The sequence below is a fragment of the Mastigoproctus giganteus genome, chromosome 5, assembly GCF_048544385.1.
Source record: "Mastigoproctus giganteus isolate SK-2022 chromosome 5, ASM4854438v1, whole genome shotgun sequence".
Lineage (NCBI taxonomy): Eukaryota > Metazoa > Arthropoda > Arachnida > Uropygi > Thelyphonidae > Mastigoproctus > Mastigoproctus giganteus.
In genome coordinates this window covers 119,353,922-119,370,693 of record NC_143579.1, presented here as the reverse complement: position 1 = coordinate 119,370,693, position 16,772 = coordinate 119,353,922, and the positions used below count along the sequence as shown (strand labels likewise).

The window sequence follows — 16,772 nt, the reverse complement described above, 5'->3', positions numbered from 1 at the left end:
AGAGAAACCAATCACCGTAGAAGAACTTACAGCAGCGTGCAAAGTACTTCCCAAAAACAAATCTCCAGGTCTGGATGGACTAACTTCAGAATTCTTCCAAACCTTCTGGAACCAACTCGGAGTCTTTCTCTTATAAATGCTTGAAGAAGCACGATCCCACTGTCTACCAGATTCCGTCACTACTTCTGTTGCATGGCTGATACCCAAGAAAGGCGATTGCACAAACCTCCAAAACTGGCACCCGATACCTTTAATTAACACAGATTGCAAAATATTTTCAAAGGCCATCGCCAATAGACTAAAATCCACCCTTCCTGATATCATCGGTCAACAACAGACATACTCAGTACCAAGAAGATCAATACACAACAATCTTCATCTGATCCATGACCTTCTCTCCATTGCAAGCAGCCAACAGGAATTTCTATGACTAGCCTTGACCAGGAAAAAGCATTTGACAGAGTTGAACACTGCTACCTGCTTGAAACGCTGAAAACATTTCGATATGGGCTCTACATCATCCGAAATATCCATCTGCTATACAAGGATGACAAATTCTGCTTGAAAGTCAATAACCAGCTTACCCGCAACCTTCTGTACTCCAGAGGGATAAAACAAGTACCTCTACTAATGCTAATGCTAATTGTGTACAGCTGCCCACTCTCTGGGCAACTGTACACAATTAGCATTAGCATTAGTAGAGGCATATGATGCAAGAAAGCAAGCTTATGCAGAATCAGCCAAAAAAAAAAATAAACAACACACACTCCCATTTCACCCCTCTGTTCGTTCCAAGTACCTGTCCAGCTCAGCCTTAAATTTATTTAGGCTATCAACTTCCACAACAAAGGGTGGAAGTTTGTTTCACCAACCAACCAACCAACCACCCGCTGGCTAAAGGCAAACTTCCGCACATATATCCTACATCTGTCTTTCCTCAATTTGAATTTATGCCCTGTCAAATGATTATTCTGAGCAAGAGGAACAATTCTATTAGCATTGAGCATGCTCAAACCATTCAAGACTTTATACACCTTAATCAGATCACCTCGCAGGTAGCCGACCGGGCTAGCCGAGTGGGTAAAGTACCTGCCCGGCAACCCAAAGGTCGCGGGTTCGATTCCTGCCTCGGGCTTGGATCAAAGTACTGCAAAAACCTTGGGAGGTGCAATATGGCCACAGAAGCCGATGCGCCAACAACTACCAAATCAAAAAAAAAAAAAAAAAAAACCTCGCAGGTGCCTAGTCTCCAGACACTAATTTGCAAAATTTAAGCCTTTCTTCATAAGAGCAACCCTTTGTTCCATTCACTAATCTTGTTGCCCTTCTTTGTACTCGTTCCAACAGCTCTACATCCTTTCTTAAAAATTGCCATTGAACCTTTCCTCAATAAAATTCCCACCAATCTACAATCCTGATGAACACTGCTACCAGAGCCTCCCCTTAAAATAACCTACTCAGCATACGCTGATGACGTCACAATTGTAATTCACCACTATAGTGAGTTTGAAAACATCTAAAAGGCTCACGATCTCTATGCCCAAGCATCAGGTGCCAAATTGAACCACTTTAAGACCAGCAGTCTCTGGGCTGGCAACTGGAAAAGCAGAACTGACTCCCCCATCCAATGCACACGGTCTAGCGAGGGACAGAAATATCTAGGTGTGAATCTAGGCAATTCAATCCTTTTCTCCCAGAAGAACTGGCCCAAATTGCTGAGCCGTTTCAACAGGGTACTCGGGAAATGGAGAAGAGTGTACGCTACATTTTTTTATTGAGAGAGAGAGTGCTTGTGGTCAACTCGCTGGCAGCAAGCATTCTCTGGCACACCCTCGAAGTTCTCACTCCGCCTAGTGACTTTCTCCACCAAATCCAAGCATCTACCCGAAGCTTCCTTTGGAACAAAACCAACTGGATGCCCTTCTCTAAACTCTGCCAGCCACTCACTCACGGGGGGTCAGTGGCTGGTCTCTCTTGAAGACAAAATTACAACCTTCAGGATCACCTTTCTTCTAAAGACATTGCAAATGAAAAACTCATATTATGCCACCACCATTAAACTACTAGCAACAGCCACAAGAGGGCTCTCTCTGCCAAAAATCTTAAGAATGGACATGGCACCAACACCCCTAAAACTGCCTTTCTTTTACAAAGATGCACTGCATCACTGGAAGAAGCTCAACCTTCACCACACTCTTGAGGGAATATCACTTCCCGCCATATTCTCAGAACCACTCTTCTACAATAAAAGAATAACAGACCCCACAACTGATGACCACCTCGTTCTTCCTATGCAGAACTGGGCAGGAATTAGGACCGCTGAGAGCTTGTGCAATCAGCGATTGCACAAGCTCTCCCAGACATCGCTACAGCTAAAGGGATTGGAGATGTCGCTGGATCCTCACCAGCACCAACCTTCATCATCACAACACCAGAAAACACTGTACCTCTGTCCCCTGAACCCTCCAAAAAAAGTCTATCAACTAATCATGAGCCACGATTTTCCCATCATCTACCTGCCAGGCTGTCCCTGTACCTCTCACCACAATCCACCATTCAACTTTCAGTGGAACCTTCTGTACAGGACGAAATGTTCAAAATCGGACGCAGACATCTAGTGGAGACTATGGCACAACATCCTTCCCACCCCAGTCAAGCTACAAATCTTCGGGTTATGCACCTCAGACTACTCCCTCTTTTGCGCCACATACATGGCACGCCAGGTATGGCGTGCCCTGTGAACAAGGAACTGGTCAAATACACTTTGGATGTAGCAAAACTTGCCTGCAACCACGCCCACACTCCGGAGGACTACTGGTACCTGCTTCACTCTGAGCAGACAGCACACACCATGTGCAACTTCCTATTCATTGCTGCCAAGGCCGTCATTTCCAGCTTCTACTTGAAGCATACAAGAAGCAGTGACGATGTGCCTCCTGTTGACACATCGGCGCAACGTCTGAAGTGGAGCCTACGGAGGAAGTTGCAGAGTAGATTTCTACTCGAATTCCACTGCAAAAGACCAGAAACTCTGGATCATCTTAACAGCAAATGGAACAGTGGCGGTCACCTCTTTCACCATCACTGAACAGTACATCACCTTCAGCGTGTGAAATTATGAGACTGATCCAATGCCAAGAAACTGTTTTCTTAATTCCTCAAATTGAAATGTGGAAACGTTTGTATTTCTTTCTAAACAGTTTTCTTTATTTTTCCTTTTTTGTTTTTGTATATAGAATGTAAATAGTTGTTGGTGAAAATGTATCTACTGTTCACGTTTAAATAAATAAAAAAAAAAAAAAAAATCATTCATTAGAACTTTCTGTTGCGGATATGTTCTTACACTTTTCTTGTTGTGGTTATCATAAAAAAAATCATTTCTTTCATCAACTTTACTATAATTATTTGTTGCCAATTTATTTTTACTCTCAATATTATGAATCTTGACTCTGTAATGAGTGGAAAAATGTCCAGAAGACATCTGTTCTAGTTGGGTACTTTATGTGGCTCCAGAATGACAATGTGCACAGAGATTGAAAGGACAGAAGTGTACTCTGGACTTCTTAATAAAATCACTTCAGTCAAATTTGTTTTGGATTTTGTATTGATGTGTGATTCTTACACTTGTCTGAACTTTCTCTTGAACTGCAGGTGGAGTGAAATAAATTTATATAGAGCACATCAGAAAATCACATTGGCATAGCTCAAACTTTCTGGATTTACAATGGAGAATCCATCTTTTTTACTTGATTTTTACCCCACTTTGTCTCACCAGAGTTTCTCTATCTCTTTTAAAAAAAACAAAAGAATAATAAAACTAATCACAATCTTCTTCTTCTTTAATGCTGCCGAATGGCGTTTGCGACTTCGTTTTGATATTGTTCTCTGTCTAGCGCTGCGTGTAGAATTTGTGCTGTTGTCATGTGAAGCCAGGTGTTGATGTTATCTAGCCATGCCATTTTCGGTCTGCCTGGGCGTTTCTTGCCTTCGATCTTTCCCTCCAGGATGAGTGGTAGTAGGTGATATTTTGTTGGTTCCTAGCGATGTGACCTAGGTATTTGCATTTCCTGCTGATGATGGTTTTGAGCAGGTCCCGTTCCGTGTGCATGTCCTGCAGGACCTGTGCGTTGGTTATCTTGGCTGTCCACGGAATTTTCAGCATTCTTCGGTAGAGCCACATTTTGAAGGCCTGGAGCTTTTTTGTAGTGGCTGATGTTAGAGTCCAGGTTTCTACACCGTAGAGCAGTATTGGCCAGATGTAGCATTTCAATGTGCGTAATTTGAGCACGATGTTCAAGCTTCTGTCGGTGAGGAGGGTTCTCCATTTGGTGAATGCCTGCCTGGCTTGTTCAATTCTGCTTTTGATTTCGGCCTCATGGTTCAGCTGGTCATCAATGAGCACTCCGAGATACTTGAAGCGGTGTATTTGCTCTAATTTTTCGTTGTTTAGTTTGATCGTGATTTTGCTTGCAGTCCTGCTGACCTTCATCACCTTTGTTTTCTTTTTGTTGATTCGTAGCCCCCATGCTTGGCTTTCTATGTCCACTTCGTTCAAGATGGTCTGTAAATCTTGTTCTGAATCCGCTATTAGTGCTGTGTCATCGGCATATCTTAAGTTATTGATGTAGTGTCCGTTAACTTTTATGCCGATGTTCTTGTCAGCCAGTGTTTGGTCGAAGATCATTTCCGAATAGATGTTAAAAAGAATGGGAGATAATGGACAGCCTTGCCGGACGCCTTTTTTTTATTGGAATTGGGTCTGTCAGATCGTTGTCATAGCGAAGCCGGGCTGTTTGATTCCAGTAGAGAGTTGTAATAAAGTTGATATCATTGTTTTCAAGCCCAAGTTTTCTCAGTCGGTCAATTAGGCGGTCGTGGTCTACTGAATCGAAGGCTTTCTCGTAGTCAATAAAACATATATACACGTCTTTTTGATGTTCATAGCACCTTTGTAGCAATATTTGTAAACAGAAAATTGCTTCTCTGGTGCCTAGTCCCCTGCAGAATCCGAACTGTGTGTTTCCTAGTGCACTTTCGCACTTACATCTTATCCTTTGCTGAATCACCTTGAGGAAGACTTTATCCTTTGCTGAATCACAATAAAATTAAAATATATTAAAATTAGATTTTTTAAAAATTTTGCAGATTTCTGCTTATTTTCATTGTTAAATTTGCTGTTGGAAAAAAACTAATTGTAGTCTAAATACAAAATAGAAATAAACGATAATAGCATTCTCTGTTTATATACTTATTCCTCTGTTTATATAGTGCAAAACTAATTAACAGTGCCTCTCAGTAAGAGCCAACGAAATACAGTAATACCCCGAAGTTACGTGATAGGTGGGTCCGACGAAAATCGCTTAAGTCGAATTCGCGTAAGTCGGGGTACAACTTTGCATATAAATACATATAAATTTTGTTTAATTGGGACCAAGGACTAACAAAAACACTAGTTTAGAAGAAAAATATTTAATAAAATTGCAGTTATTTATACATATTAATACAAAATATGTATTAAAAAAATAAATGACTTACGTAAAAAAGTTATTTCGATGTCAATGGCTTCATAAAATCTAACAAATTCGTCTGACGACACAGCACCTTTTTTTCACGCAGAATTTCTCCATAGCAAGCTAATAATTTTTTTATTCCTTGCTTTGTAGCTATAACGCGTTCTTCGTTGGAGTCTGTTTTCTAAAATTTTTAAGCCTTTTTCAATTGAGCTGAGACCTTCTGTCAAGTTTGCAATTGTCATGTGCTTTTCGCCGTTGCCTCATTTAGGCCTGTAGCACGTGCAATATCACATGATCTTTCATTTCGCTCAAAGTGTTTCACAATTTCATATTTTTTCTCTATCGACAGAGGCGGACTGGCCATAAGCCTTGCCGGGGAAACCCCGGTGGGCCGGAGTGATTTTGGCCATAAACCATAGTATGAAGGCCACTATAAATATTCCCGGGTAAGAATTTTTGACTCAGTCCGCCTCTGTTTATCGATAATTGCTTTTCTTTTTCTCTCTGAATCTGCAGTGTCTTCACCAGGACGCTTCAATTTCACACCTTTTAATTAAGTATTTTACTCATTTTTAGGGAATAAAGCACAATTACAAAACGAGGAGGCACGCTTGATACGCATAAACAAAGCTGCGCGCATGTAGCAACTGAATAAACAACACCATAAAGGCAAAGATACACTATTAACACCTCACATTTCTAGGGGTTACTACCATAAAACAATAAAAATCCAGTTGCGTTTCTGCTAGTGGAATCTGTTATAAACTGTTAGTAAACTCGATCTAATTGCATACCGATAGCTGGAATTGTGTTGGTTTTTACGTTATTATGGTGAAATGTGTTTCCCCTTCACTGATATAAAAAACATAAATACATTTTCAGAATCTTCTCTTCATTCCTGTCGTGTTGCGTTCGGTTGGGTGATTCTGCGTTCGACTGCCATTTCTTGTAAACACAAAGGCGAATCGTGCATAAGCCAATTCGGTTCGTGTTATATTATAAGATATCGTTACCGTATTTATAAATAGTGTATGATCGAATTCGCGTAGTGTAAATACGTGTTATACGAGGACTGACTGTATACAGCTCGACCACACGATCCATTTCTCTCGTGAAAATGATGTAATTTCCGATAAAAGTTGAGCACGAATTCAAACGCACACATATAAATATGACAGTTGGAATACAAATTCTTGTATATGTGTGCAGCTCATGCGCAGCAAAGTTGAATTTTGTTCATCTTTCGCTCTCACTCTCCGCCGTCGCACCGTATATTGATAACATATGAGAAACGACCTTGAAGATAGTGGGCGGCAGTGTTGCCAAACGAAAAAATCAAGAACCGCATAACTCCGAGTTCGCGTAAGTCGGGGTATTACTGTACAACATAAAATTTCAAAAGATATGCAAGATTTTCCACGTATTGTAGAATCTGAGGAAGGTAACATGCTTGCCTTTCTGTGTGTGTGTGGATGTGATTTTTCAGTTACAAGCGGGGGAAATGCAGAATGAACAGACATCCGTAAACAAATAGGCATAAAGGCAGTATGTAGTTCCTAGCAAAAAGAAATGTTGCATTTCATGGTGGCAGCGATGTCATATGTGTTGAATGTTTATTTGCATCTTTCGTTCTAGAACATAATTTCTATATTCAGAAATATGTTTTCCAGTAGCACAAAAAGTATGATTGTGGAAAAACAAAAACAACAGGCAGTGTTAGTGAAATTACATGGATACTGAAGAAGAGGTAGTGATGCTCTGAAAATATGGACCATTTTCAATTGTTACAGATGGAGAATGAAAGCGAGCCACAAGCTATATCCCATTATGGTGGCCTTTTCTAAAAATAACTCATCAAATCAAAAGCAGTTTGCTCATAGTGCCAGCATTGGAAGGCAACTCTGCAGGGTACAACATTTGGACATCTGAGCAACTTGACAGAATGTGGTACCACTTTTAAAAAACTATCTGGCACTTAATAATGCACCTGTTGGGCCTAAAAACTGGAGAGCAAGAGTATTAAAAAGGAGATTGAGCACTTCTCATTTTATTAATTTTTTTTAAAAAAGGGATCTGCATGCCTTCCTGTGAGAGTGGGTGAATATTTGGTGGAAATTTACTACTGTCTAGACTACCACTATCTAAGTATTAAAAAATGGAAACAGATATAAACAATTTCAATGGTTATGGGCCACTGAATTAAAAAAAGATTTTGAAACATGTGTGTACATGGTTTTTTTTTTTTTTTTTTTTGCTAGTGCTACAAAAGCCTGTGGCTCCCTTGCACTGTATGACAAATACTATTACTACTATTACTATCTCCAGCTTTTTGAAAGTAAGAAGTTGGCAGTCATGCATTGGAAATAAATATTTTTGAAGAAAGAATTACCACAACACCTGGAACTTATTTCAAATATACTGTTAATACGGCTAACAGTTTGAAGTTTAAAAATGTAACTCTTCAGGAAATGGGAAACGTTGGTAATGAACTTATAAACATGGGTGCATTTTATAAATGTTTAAAGGAGTCTATTGAAAAGAGGTTACTATCAGTTCAGGATACATGTTCAAGAACATTATTGTGAACATGTGAATCTGAAATCCATAATTTAAGAAAGATTTGATTTAATTTAGAAGGACAGATACCTTAAGTTGTTTTGTGAATATTTGATTATCTTCTGCACTTCTCCTGACTGAAAAAAAAGGGGGGGGGGAGATTGGAGGAGGAAATTGCTCCAATTCCTTGTCTCATATTTGTTTCACCATGAAGTTGGAAAATTCTCATATGCTTCCATTCTGAGATGTCTTCTTTTGATGTGTGGGTTCCCACATTGTAACTTCAGTATGCAGAAAGCTAATTTGCCCATGGAAAATTCACTAATTATAAATTGGCGGCAATGTGTCCCAGAACAACAAGAGCATTATTTAATTGTGCATGGTTCCATTGCAATATTCCTGCTGACAGGGATGCTGAAATTTCAAAAATCAAGGGGGAATTTGTCCAGGTGTGGATAATCGCTCCCCTAATTAGATTTCAGTTATATGATAATAGGTAGGTTTGTTGTCTGTTCAGAGCATAGCAGTGATAGTTTCTAGTGTTAATTTGAGATCCTCTGCTGCAACATGCGGATATAGCTTTATTGAATTACTTGCCCAGATTGTGGGGGTTGTTACATTGGTGAGTCCCAACAGTAAGTCCTAATGACGAATAGCCCCTCATGCTCTTGGAGCATGTAGGGGCTATTCGTCAGGGATATTTTGCCCTTTCTGCGATTGCTGAACATTACTGGTGTGAGCAACAATAAATTGTAACCCACATTCTAATATTGAAATATTACGTTTTTGGTTGGAAGCACTCCATGTGGCTGTTGTGGATTCCATAATTAATCACAGTTGTGGAATCTGCTACACTCTATTATGGATGAATATAATTTTTGTAATTATATTATTGTAATAACTAATATAACATATATATTTTTAATATATTTTTAAAATTATATATAAACATATATAATTTTAATATATATTTTTAATATTATATATACAGAGAGAGAATCAGATCTAACAAGCAGAAAATTGAGTAGGGGTGCTGCAAAATAAAATAAATTACTCAGGGGTGCCGTTATTAAAAAAAGGTTGAAAACCACTGGCTTAATCCATGAAGGAAGATAAGATTTATTTATTAATTGTTGATTAATTAATTATTAATGTAAATAATGTATTAATAATGTAGCTAAACCCACGATGTTATGTATTCTCTCCCCCCCCCATATGTCATAATAGTCTGTACAGGTGGTGCCTCGCAATTCGACGTACCGCTATTCGACAGTCGGATTTTGCGGGCCAGCGAAAACGCTACATGATATTGCACGATAGAATTCTTTGCTGGACTACGTAACTGCGTTTAACGTTACTAAATAGTGATGGCTGCTCCATACATTTTAACCAACGGTATTAAAGAGCGAGAGTAACATTTAACCAATGGTAGATAAAGTAGGAATAGATCCCTCAATCGTTCAGCTACGTTAGCCGCCCTCAAAGATAGCTACAGGTATGCCGTCAGTTCTTCCTCAGTTATGAGACAACATTATCTCGTTAATAATCATAGTCTGAGTTCACGTTTTCTCTAGTTGTTTGTGCTAATTTATAATTCTGCATTTCTCATAAAGTAAAAAATTTTGTGCTTTGGCAGTTATTTATTTTTTGAGTGAAATTTGATAATGGGTCCAAAGAGAAGTGAACAGCGGAATAATTCAGGAAAGAAACACACTTGGTTGAGCATAGAAAAGAAGAAAGAAATTATAGAAAGAGTGCAGAAAGGTAGAACAATTACAGATGTAGCTCAAGAGTATGGCGTCCCTAGGTCAACCGTGGCAACTTTTTGGCAACAATGAGACAAGATTATAGGTGCTAGGGTGTTCGCTGGAGCAATGAAAATTTCTGACAGAAACAGATCTTTAACTAATGAAGAAATGGAAAAGCTGCTTCTTACCTGGATTAGAGAAAGACAGATGAAAGGAGATCGAGTAACTCAGGCAATGATCTGTGAGAAGGCCAGGTTAATTTTTGAAGAATTGCAGAAGAAAATTCCAGGACGTATCTCAGATCAAACTGATGAATTCAAGGCAAGTTTCACAGATTCAAAGGTGGAACAGGTATCCATAGTGTTCTCAGACATGGGGAAGCTGCTAGTGCAGATAAAAAGGCTGCAGAAGAGTTTGTGAAAAAATTTGAAGATTTAATCATGAAGGAAGGCTACTTGCCACAGCAAATTTTTAACGGGGATGAAACTTGGTTATTTTGGAAGCGCTTACCAAATCGAACATACATCACGCAAGAAGAAATGACGCTCCCAGGACATAAGCCTATGAAAGATAGGCTTACCTTGTTATTGGCAGCAAATGCAAGCGGAGACTTTAAAGTAAAGCCGCTTCTCGTTTACCACTCTAAAAATCCTTGCTGCTTTGGGAAGAAAATCATCAAGTCCAAACTGCCAGTGATGTGGAGATCCAATGCAAAAGCCTGGGTAGACCAGAAAGTCTTCAAAGATTGGATTTTTGAGGAGTTTGCCCCGAGCATAAAAAAATTCCTCATTGACAACAATTTACCTTTGAAAGCACTGCTGATTCTTGACAATGCTAGTGCCCACCCCCAAGACTTGGCAAACATTCTTGAAATTGACTTTGATTTCATCAAAGTCCAGTTTTTGCTTCCAAACACTACATCACTGATCCAACCCATGGATTAAGAAGTAATTGCCTGTTTTAAAAAACTTTACACCAAGGCTTTGTTTTCACAGCTTTTTGACGTGACTCATTCTTCTGATAAGACACTGAAGGAGTTCTGGAAGACTGAGTTCAATATTCTTCACGCCATTTCCTTTATTAAAACTGCCTGGGAGGGAGTGACACAGAGGACCCTTTGTGCATCATGGAAGAAACTCGTTCCTTCCCTTTTTCGAGATGGCAACAATGCAGTCCAAGTCGCTCAATAATCAGAAGCAGCTGCGGCCATGCGAGAAATCATTTCGACGGCGGAGAACCTCGACATAGGAGAAGTTGATGAGGCTGATGTGTGAAGAGCTTGTGGAGGATCACAATGACGAACCAACCGTGGAAGAACTCAAAAGACTCAGTGAACAGGAAGCAAAAGAGAGAGAAAAAGGAAATTTCACTTGAAGAAGAAGAGGACAGGGAAAAAGGGCTGATGCCAACAGCTGCCATTAAAGAAATTTTATTCCATTGGGAGAAGGTGCAGTCTGCTTGTTTAAAATGGCATCCCAACACTGCTGTTGTAACTAGAATGACAGACTTGTTTAACAACACTACTATGCATCACTTCAAGGCTATCTTGAAAAAGAGGGAGAGACAGTCCACCCTTGATCAATTCCTCATCGCCATTCAAGCCAAGAGGAGAAGAGAAAGGGTAGAACAAGATAAATAAAACATCCTTCCAACATCTAAGGCTCAATGAAATGTATGTACTCATTATGTATTTCGTAATTTCGTTTGTTATATGGTAGAATATAGTAAAGTCAATAATACTGTGTATTTCTCTCAGACAACGAATTAATCAATTTTCCATAAACTTATATGGAAAATATTGACCCGCAATTCGACAAATTCGCAATTCCACTCTAATTCGGCGACAGATTATAGTCTAATTGCGAAGCACCACTGTACTCTAATTTTGAGAATTGGGTAGATAAATTTCAGGCCGTGAACATTTCTATGCATATGAGATTTGATAATTCTTAATGGTACATAATTGTGCATCAATTTTTTTTTTTTATTAGATTTTTAATTTCGGTTATAGTATAAATGAAATTGCTACAGGTTTCAGTTACCTTCAAACTCAGCATTATCATGCAATTTTTTTATTAATTTTAATATTTCTTTGGTATTAAGGCCTTTTAATTGAACTTTGCCTTGTTATTGTAATTTTTTAGATAGATAAGGAAGAGGTGTCACTGAGAAGAGTAATTGGTTCAAAGAAAGATCAATATTTTTTAAACAAGAAAATGGTTACGTAAGTGACAGTTTTGCTGAATTTTTTTAAAACTAATTCCATCATGATTTACTGAATTCTTGAAATTGCAAAGCAGATTTGCTTTAATTCATGTATTTGCCCTAACATCTGCAGTATGTTATTGTTTTAATAAGATATTGGAAAATAAACAAAAAAAAAAAAAAAACCTTACAAGTGGAAAAGTACAAAATAAGGTCAAAGTGTGGTTTTATCATATCATCTGTTTTAAAAAGGTCAAAAACAAGAGCAAAGGGTCACAGTAGTTCATTTGTACTGTGAGTAACCTGCCTAAAACTGCCTTAGAAAATAATTTCTGAGGCAGTTTTGGGGTGAATTTATAGAACTACAATTTTAGTGTAGTTGTTTAAGAAATCCCATAAAACAGAATTGTTTTTCATTGTTAATCTGGTGATCATATAATTAGTGTGCAGCTCATGAAGGTTGATTGCACTCTGAAAGCAAAAATCAACTCTAGTATTTACATTGCTAAGCATAAATCCACTTTCTGTTTGTTGAATGCTGTTATTTCAATATGCCATAATTTGTTCATGATATAAATGTTGGTTATAGAGGGTGGTTATAAAAATCTTTAATCAGTTTTAAAAATTAATAACAAAAAACTGAAACTCCATAGAAAAATATGGTTTTCACATGTGTGGAATCTGTAATGAAGTTATTTTTTTTTTTGGTCAAAGTGGTTTGACCAAAAAATTATCAAGCCAAGTTCACATATTGGTATTTTAAAAGGTGTCCAGCGTGCGTGCGTGCGTGAGAGAGAGAGAGAGAGAGAGAGAGAGAGAGAGAGAGAGAGAGAGAGAGAGAGAGGAGACATGGCATTGTTTACCGGTGGGCATCTAGGATTCCGCCCCATTTTGAGGGAGAAAAGAAACAGTGTCAAAGCTGTTGCGACTTGGATAAAATTACTTTGTTTTTTGTACTTTCATTTTTGATTAATTTCTTTTGGAGGGAAGGTGAAGCCTTGGCAAGCCAATCCCCTCAGTTACCTTATCGATATCATCTAAAACAGATGGCATAAACCAAGTGTTGAAATTGAATGTGAGATTTCAGGGAATGCAAAGAAGCAGGGTTCGCTTTATAAATGTGCCTTCATGTCTTCAGGGAGGGGTTGGATGAGTCTAGCGATTCCTTGTTATTATCTTTTCTTCAGGGTACATTAATGGCACTGTGATTGGCTTTTACTAGAGGTGGACTAGTAATGCTTTGTCTTTTGGACACATCTTTGAATGAAAATGCTAATTCCAGACACAACACTGGGACAGAAACATTTCCTTACTTTATGAATACTGATGTAGATGGCACTGTGTTCAGCTGGTGCACTGCTGGTAAGATTTTAGCCACTTTTTTTTAATTTGTTTTCTTTTCCCCACTTCAAAATACACTTCATTGCAGCTTACCTATGTAAGCTGTAATGAAAATAATTTTTTTGTTGGATTTTATTTTTTAATTGTTGAATTCATTAAAGTTACCAATGAAAACTACCTTACTGTTAGGAAAGCTGGACTGGAGGAAGTCAAGTTTCAAAGAGTTCCAAATGATTAGTGGAGTTGGGAGAATGATAGAGGCAATGGATGAATTTGACACAATGTGGTAGAGATATTTTAAGCTAGAGAAGATTGAAAAGAGAAGATTCCAAATTGTATTTGTCAGGGAATATCATTACGGACATATGCACAAGTACTGCTTTTGAAGCGAAAGGAATCATACAGCAAATAATTCAGAGAGGCAAGATGGGCAGTGGTTGAATCAACTGATAATTGTGATTCTCTCAGTGTTTATGTGATTTAGATCTTTTTGCAAATAAGTTTGTTTTATTAGTTTGACAATTCATGGTGTATTTAGAAATAAGAAAAGTTGGTGAGGACATTCTATATAAAGTAATGAAATTTTTGGGTATGGCATACACATGGTAAATATACCCACCTCCTTGACATAAGGCCTCGACAGTGGTCCCCACGCTACTCGGACTCCCTCCAGTCACTATCTGGCAGAGTGGAAGCAGCAAGATTATACACTAGCTGATCTGGAAACCCTCTAGAGTTTCCAATAGGTTCAGTCTGGTGGACTCTCTTGCGACCAGCCTGTGAACACCATTTTAGAGCTGTAGCCTCAAATTGTAAGGAAGCTTGGATCTTGCCATGGTGTTCATCATAACCTCAAAAGACATCAATCATTTTGCACGATGGAAGAGATAGGAGAGGGTTAGTCTGAGTTTTTCTCTGGAGACTAAACATGGATTCCACCACATTGAGCCTCCAATAAGGAAAGTGGTGGTATTACACTGGTTAATGAGATTCTTCTACCACCTAGTATCGCTTGGTAACACAGAGGGATGTGATTCCTCCATGTGGTGTAGTTTGGATGCCACAATTTGATCTCTGCTTACGTTGTTCACACCTGGGTGGTCACTTCCAGTATACTAGGTGCCTTATTTCAGGACTTGCACGTGGGGGTTATACATTGGATTACTAACAGTCCTACCATCATGAAGGTGAAGGCAGAGGATTTCGCTGTCACAGATGCAACCTGACTTTGCCAAAATTAGGTCCACTTGATTTGTGTGTCACCTGAATATTAGTTTCATCAGCCTTTAACTCCCAGGTAGCAAGCCCAGCTTGACATGCATAGAAGAATGTCTGTGACAGCATCAAGGACCATTGATGTTCTCACCAATTCCTTGGTGGGAATACTTCTCTCAGTCCCTGACACGTGGCTATGTCCTATGCACCTAGTAGTAGTAGTGGTATGTAATGCAAGAAAGCAAGTGTATGAGCTTATGCAGCATCAGCCAAAAAAAAAAAAAAAACACACCATTCCCTCCAAATGCCTGCCCAGTTCCTCCTTAAATTTTAACCTATCAACTTCCACAACGACAGATGGAAGTTTGTTCCAGCAATTAACCACCTGCTGGCTGAATGCAAATTTCCGCACATCTATTCTACATCTGTCTTTTCTTAATTAGAATTTATGCCCACTTAGGTTCGTAATCTGAACAAGGGAAGGATCCCATCAGAATTCAGCGTGCTCAACCCATTCAAGGCTTTATACATCTCAAACAGATCACCGCCCAGGTGCCTAGCCAGCCACTGCAATTTGCAGAACTTAAGCCCCTCTTGGTAAGAGGATCCCTTCATTCCCCTCACCAATCTTGTTGCCCTTCTCTGTACACGCTCAAGCAAATCTACATCCTTCTTAAAATGAGGCCTCCAGACCTGTACGCAGTACTCATGGCGTGGCCTGACCATTGCCTTATACAGAGGGACAATCACCTCCTTTTCCCTGCTAGCAAAATTCCTATAAATCATTGACAAAACCCCATGACCTGCCCTGTTGCAGTAGCACACTGCCATTACTGTCATTAACAACCCTGCCAACCTTTGTATCATTTGCAAACTTCGACACTAAGCCTGATATACCTTCATCAATATCATTGATAAATATAGAAAACAACAGAGGACCCAACACCGAACCCTGTGGGACTCCACTAATAACATTAGTCCACGAAGAGCAGCACCCATTAATTACCACCCTCTGTCTTCTCCCACCCAACCATCCTTTTATCCATTGTAGCAACTTACCTTTAATACCATTCTGCTCCAATTTGTACAATAGTCTTCCGTGCGCAACAGTGTCAAAAGCTTTCCTGAAATCCAAATATATGATATCAAAATTATTTTTTGCATTCAGTTCCTTTGTAACCACATCATAATATCCTATCAAATTTGTTAGACAAGACTTTCCCTTAACAAACCCATGCTGTGTCTGAATTATTGCTGCAGTCTTGTCTAGATGATCCTGCAATGCATCTTTAACCAGTGACTCCATTATTTTACCCGGAACAGAAGTTAAACTAACTGACTTGTGTCACCCTTCGATCCCGCTTTGTGAATTGGGGATACATTTGCATATCTCCAGTCCGTGGGAACCTTCCCCCGAGTCCAAGGATGCTCTCATAATTATGGCTAAGGGTTTGCTTAGTTGCTTTGCCGCCTTGTTTAATATAACTGGATAGATCCCATCCATCCCAGGTGCCTTTCTTATGTTTAACTTCAATAATTTCTTCTCCACTTGGCTCTCAGTTATTACAAAATCATTAAGCACCCTGCTACAATTTGATTACCTTCTGCCTTTTTCAAACCTTAATAACTTCTCATGTGTGAGTGTAGATGCAAAATACTCATTCAGTTTGTTTGCTCTCTGAGCAGGATCATCAACAGTCGAACCATCGATATCAAGTGAACCAATCAGATTCATCCCCTTCCTTTTGGAGGTTATATAAGTAAAGAAATCCTTACTGTTTTTCTTAGCATCTTTTGCCAAAGATTTCTCGTAATCTGCCTTCGCCTGCCGAACCTCCTTTGTGACCTGATTACAGACTATGTATTAATGAGTTGAAATTCTCCTGAAGTTTCGTTGTTTAAAGTGTGTATGATTGGTACCAAGTTTTCCAAAGGCTGTGAAGAAGTTACTAACTTACTGCATACTCATGTGCTGCCAACAGCTGTTACAAATGCAAACATTTTGTCAAGTCAATGATTTTGAAAAACAGAGAAATTACAATATGCAATGTTGTTTCAAAAGATTGCAATAAGTGTTAGAAGTGTAGATGTAATTTTTCATGGACACTTGTTCAAGAAAGTGTACACAGTGAATTTCAAAAGTACTGCCTTTAGAGAAGGCATGTTTTTTTTATATTTCCATCACAGAGTGGTA

The 16,772-nt window shown here is 38.9% G+C and overlaps 1 protein-coding gene across 2 annotated transcripts in view; it reads left to right on the top strand.

Annotated features, from left to right (window-relative positions):
• Positions 1-16,772, top strand: part of SMC3 (structural maintenance of chromosomes 3) — a 616,656-nt gene that overhangs the window by 47,225 nt on the left and 552,659 nt on the right. For both annotated transcript variants that reach the window (XM_090374164.1, XM_090374163.1), the window contains exon 5: positions 11,962-12,041. In XM_090374164.1, the coding sequence (XP_090230290.1) occupies positions 11,962-12,041 (80 nt within the window). The remainder of the gene's footprint in view (positions 1-11,961; positions 12,042-16,772) is intronic.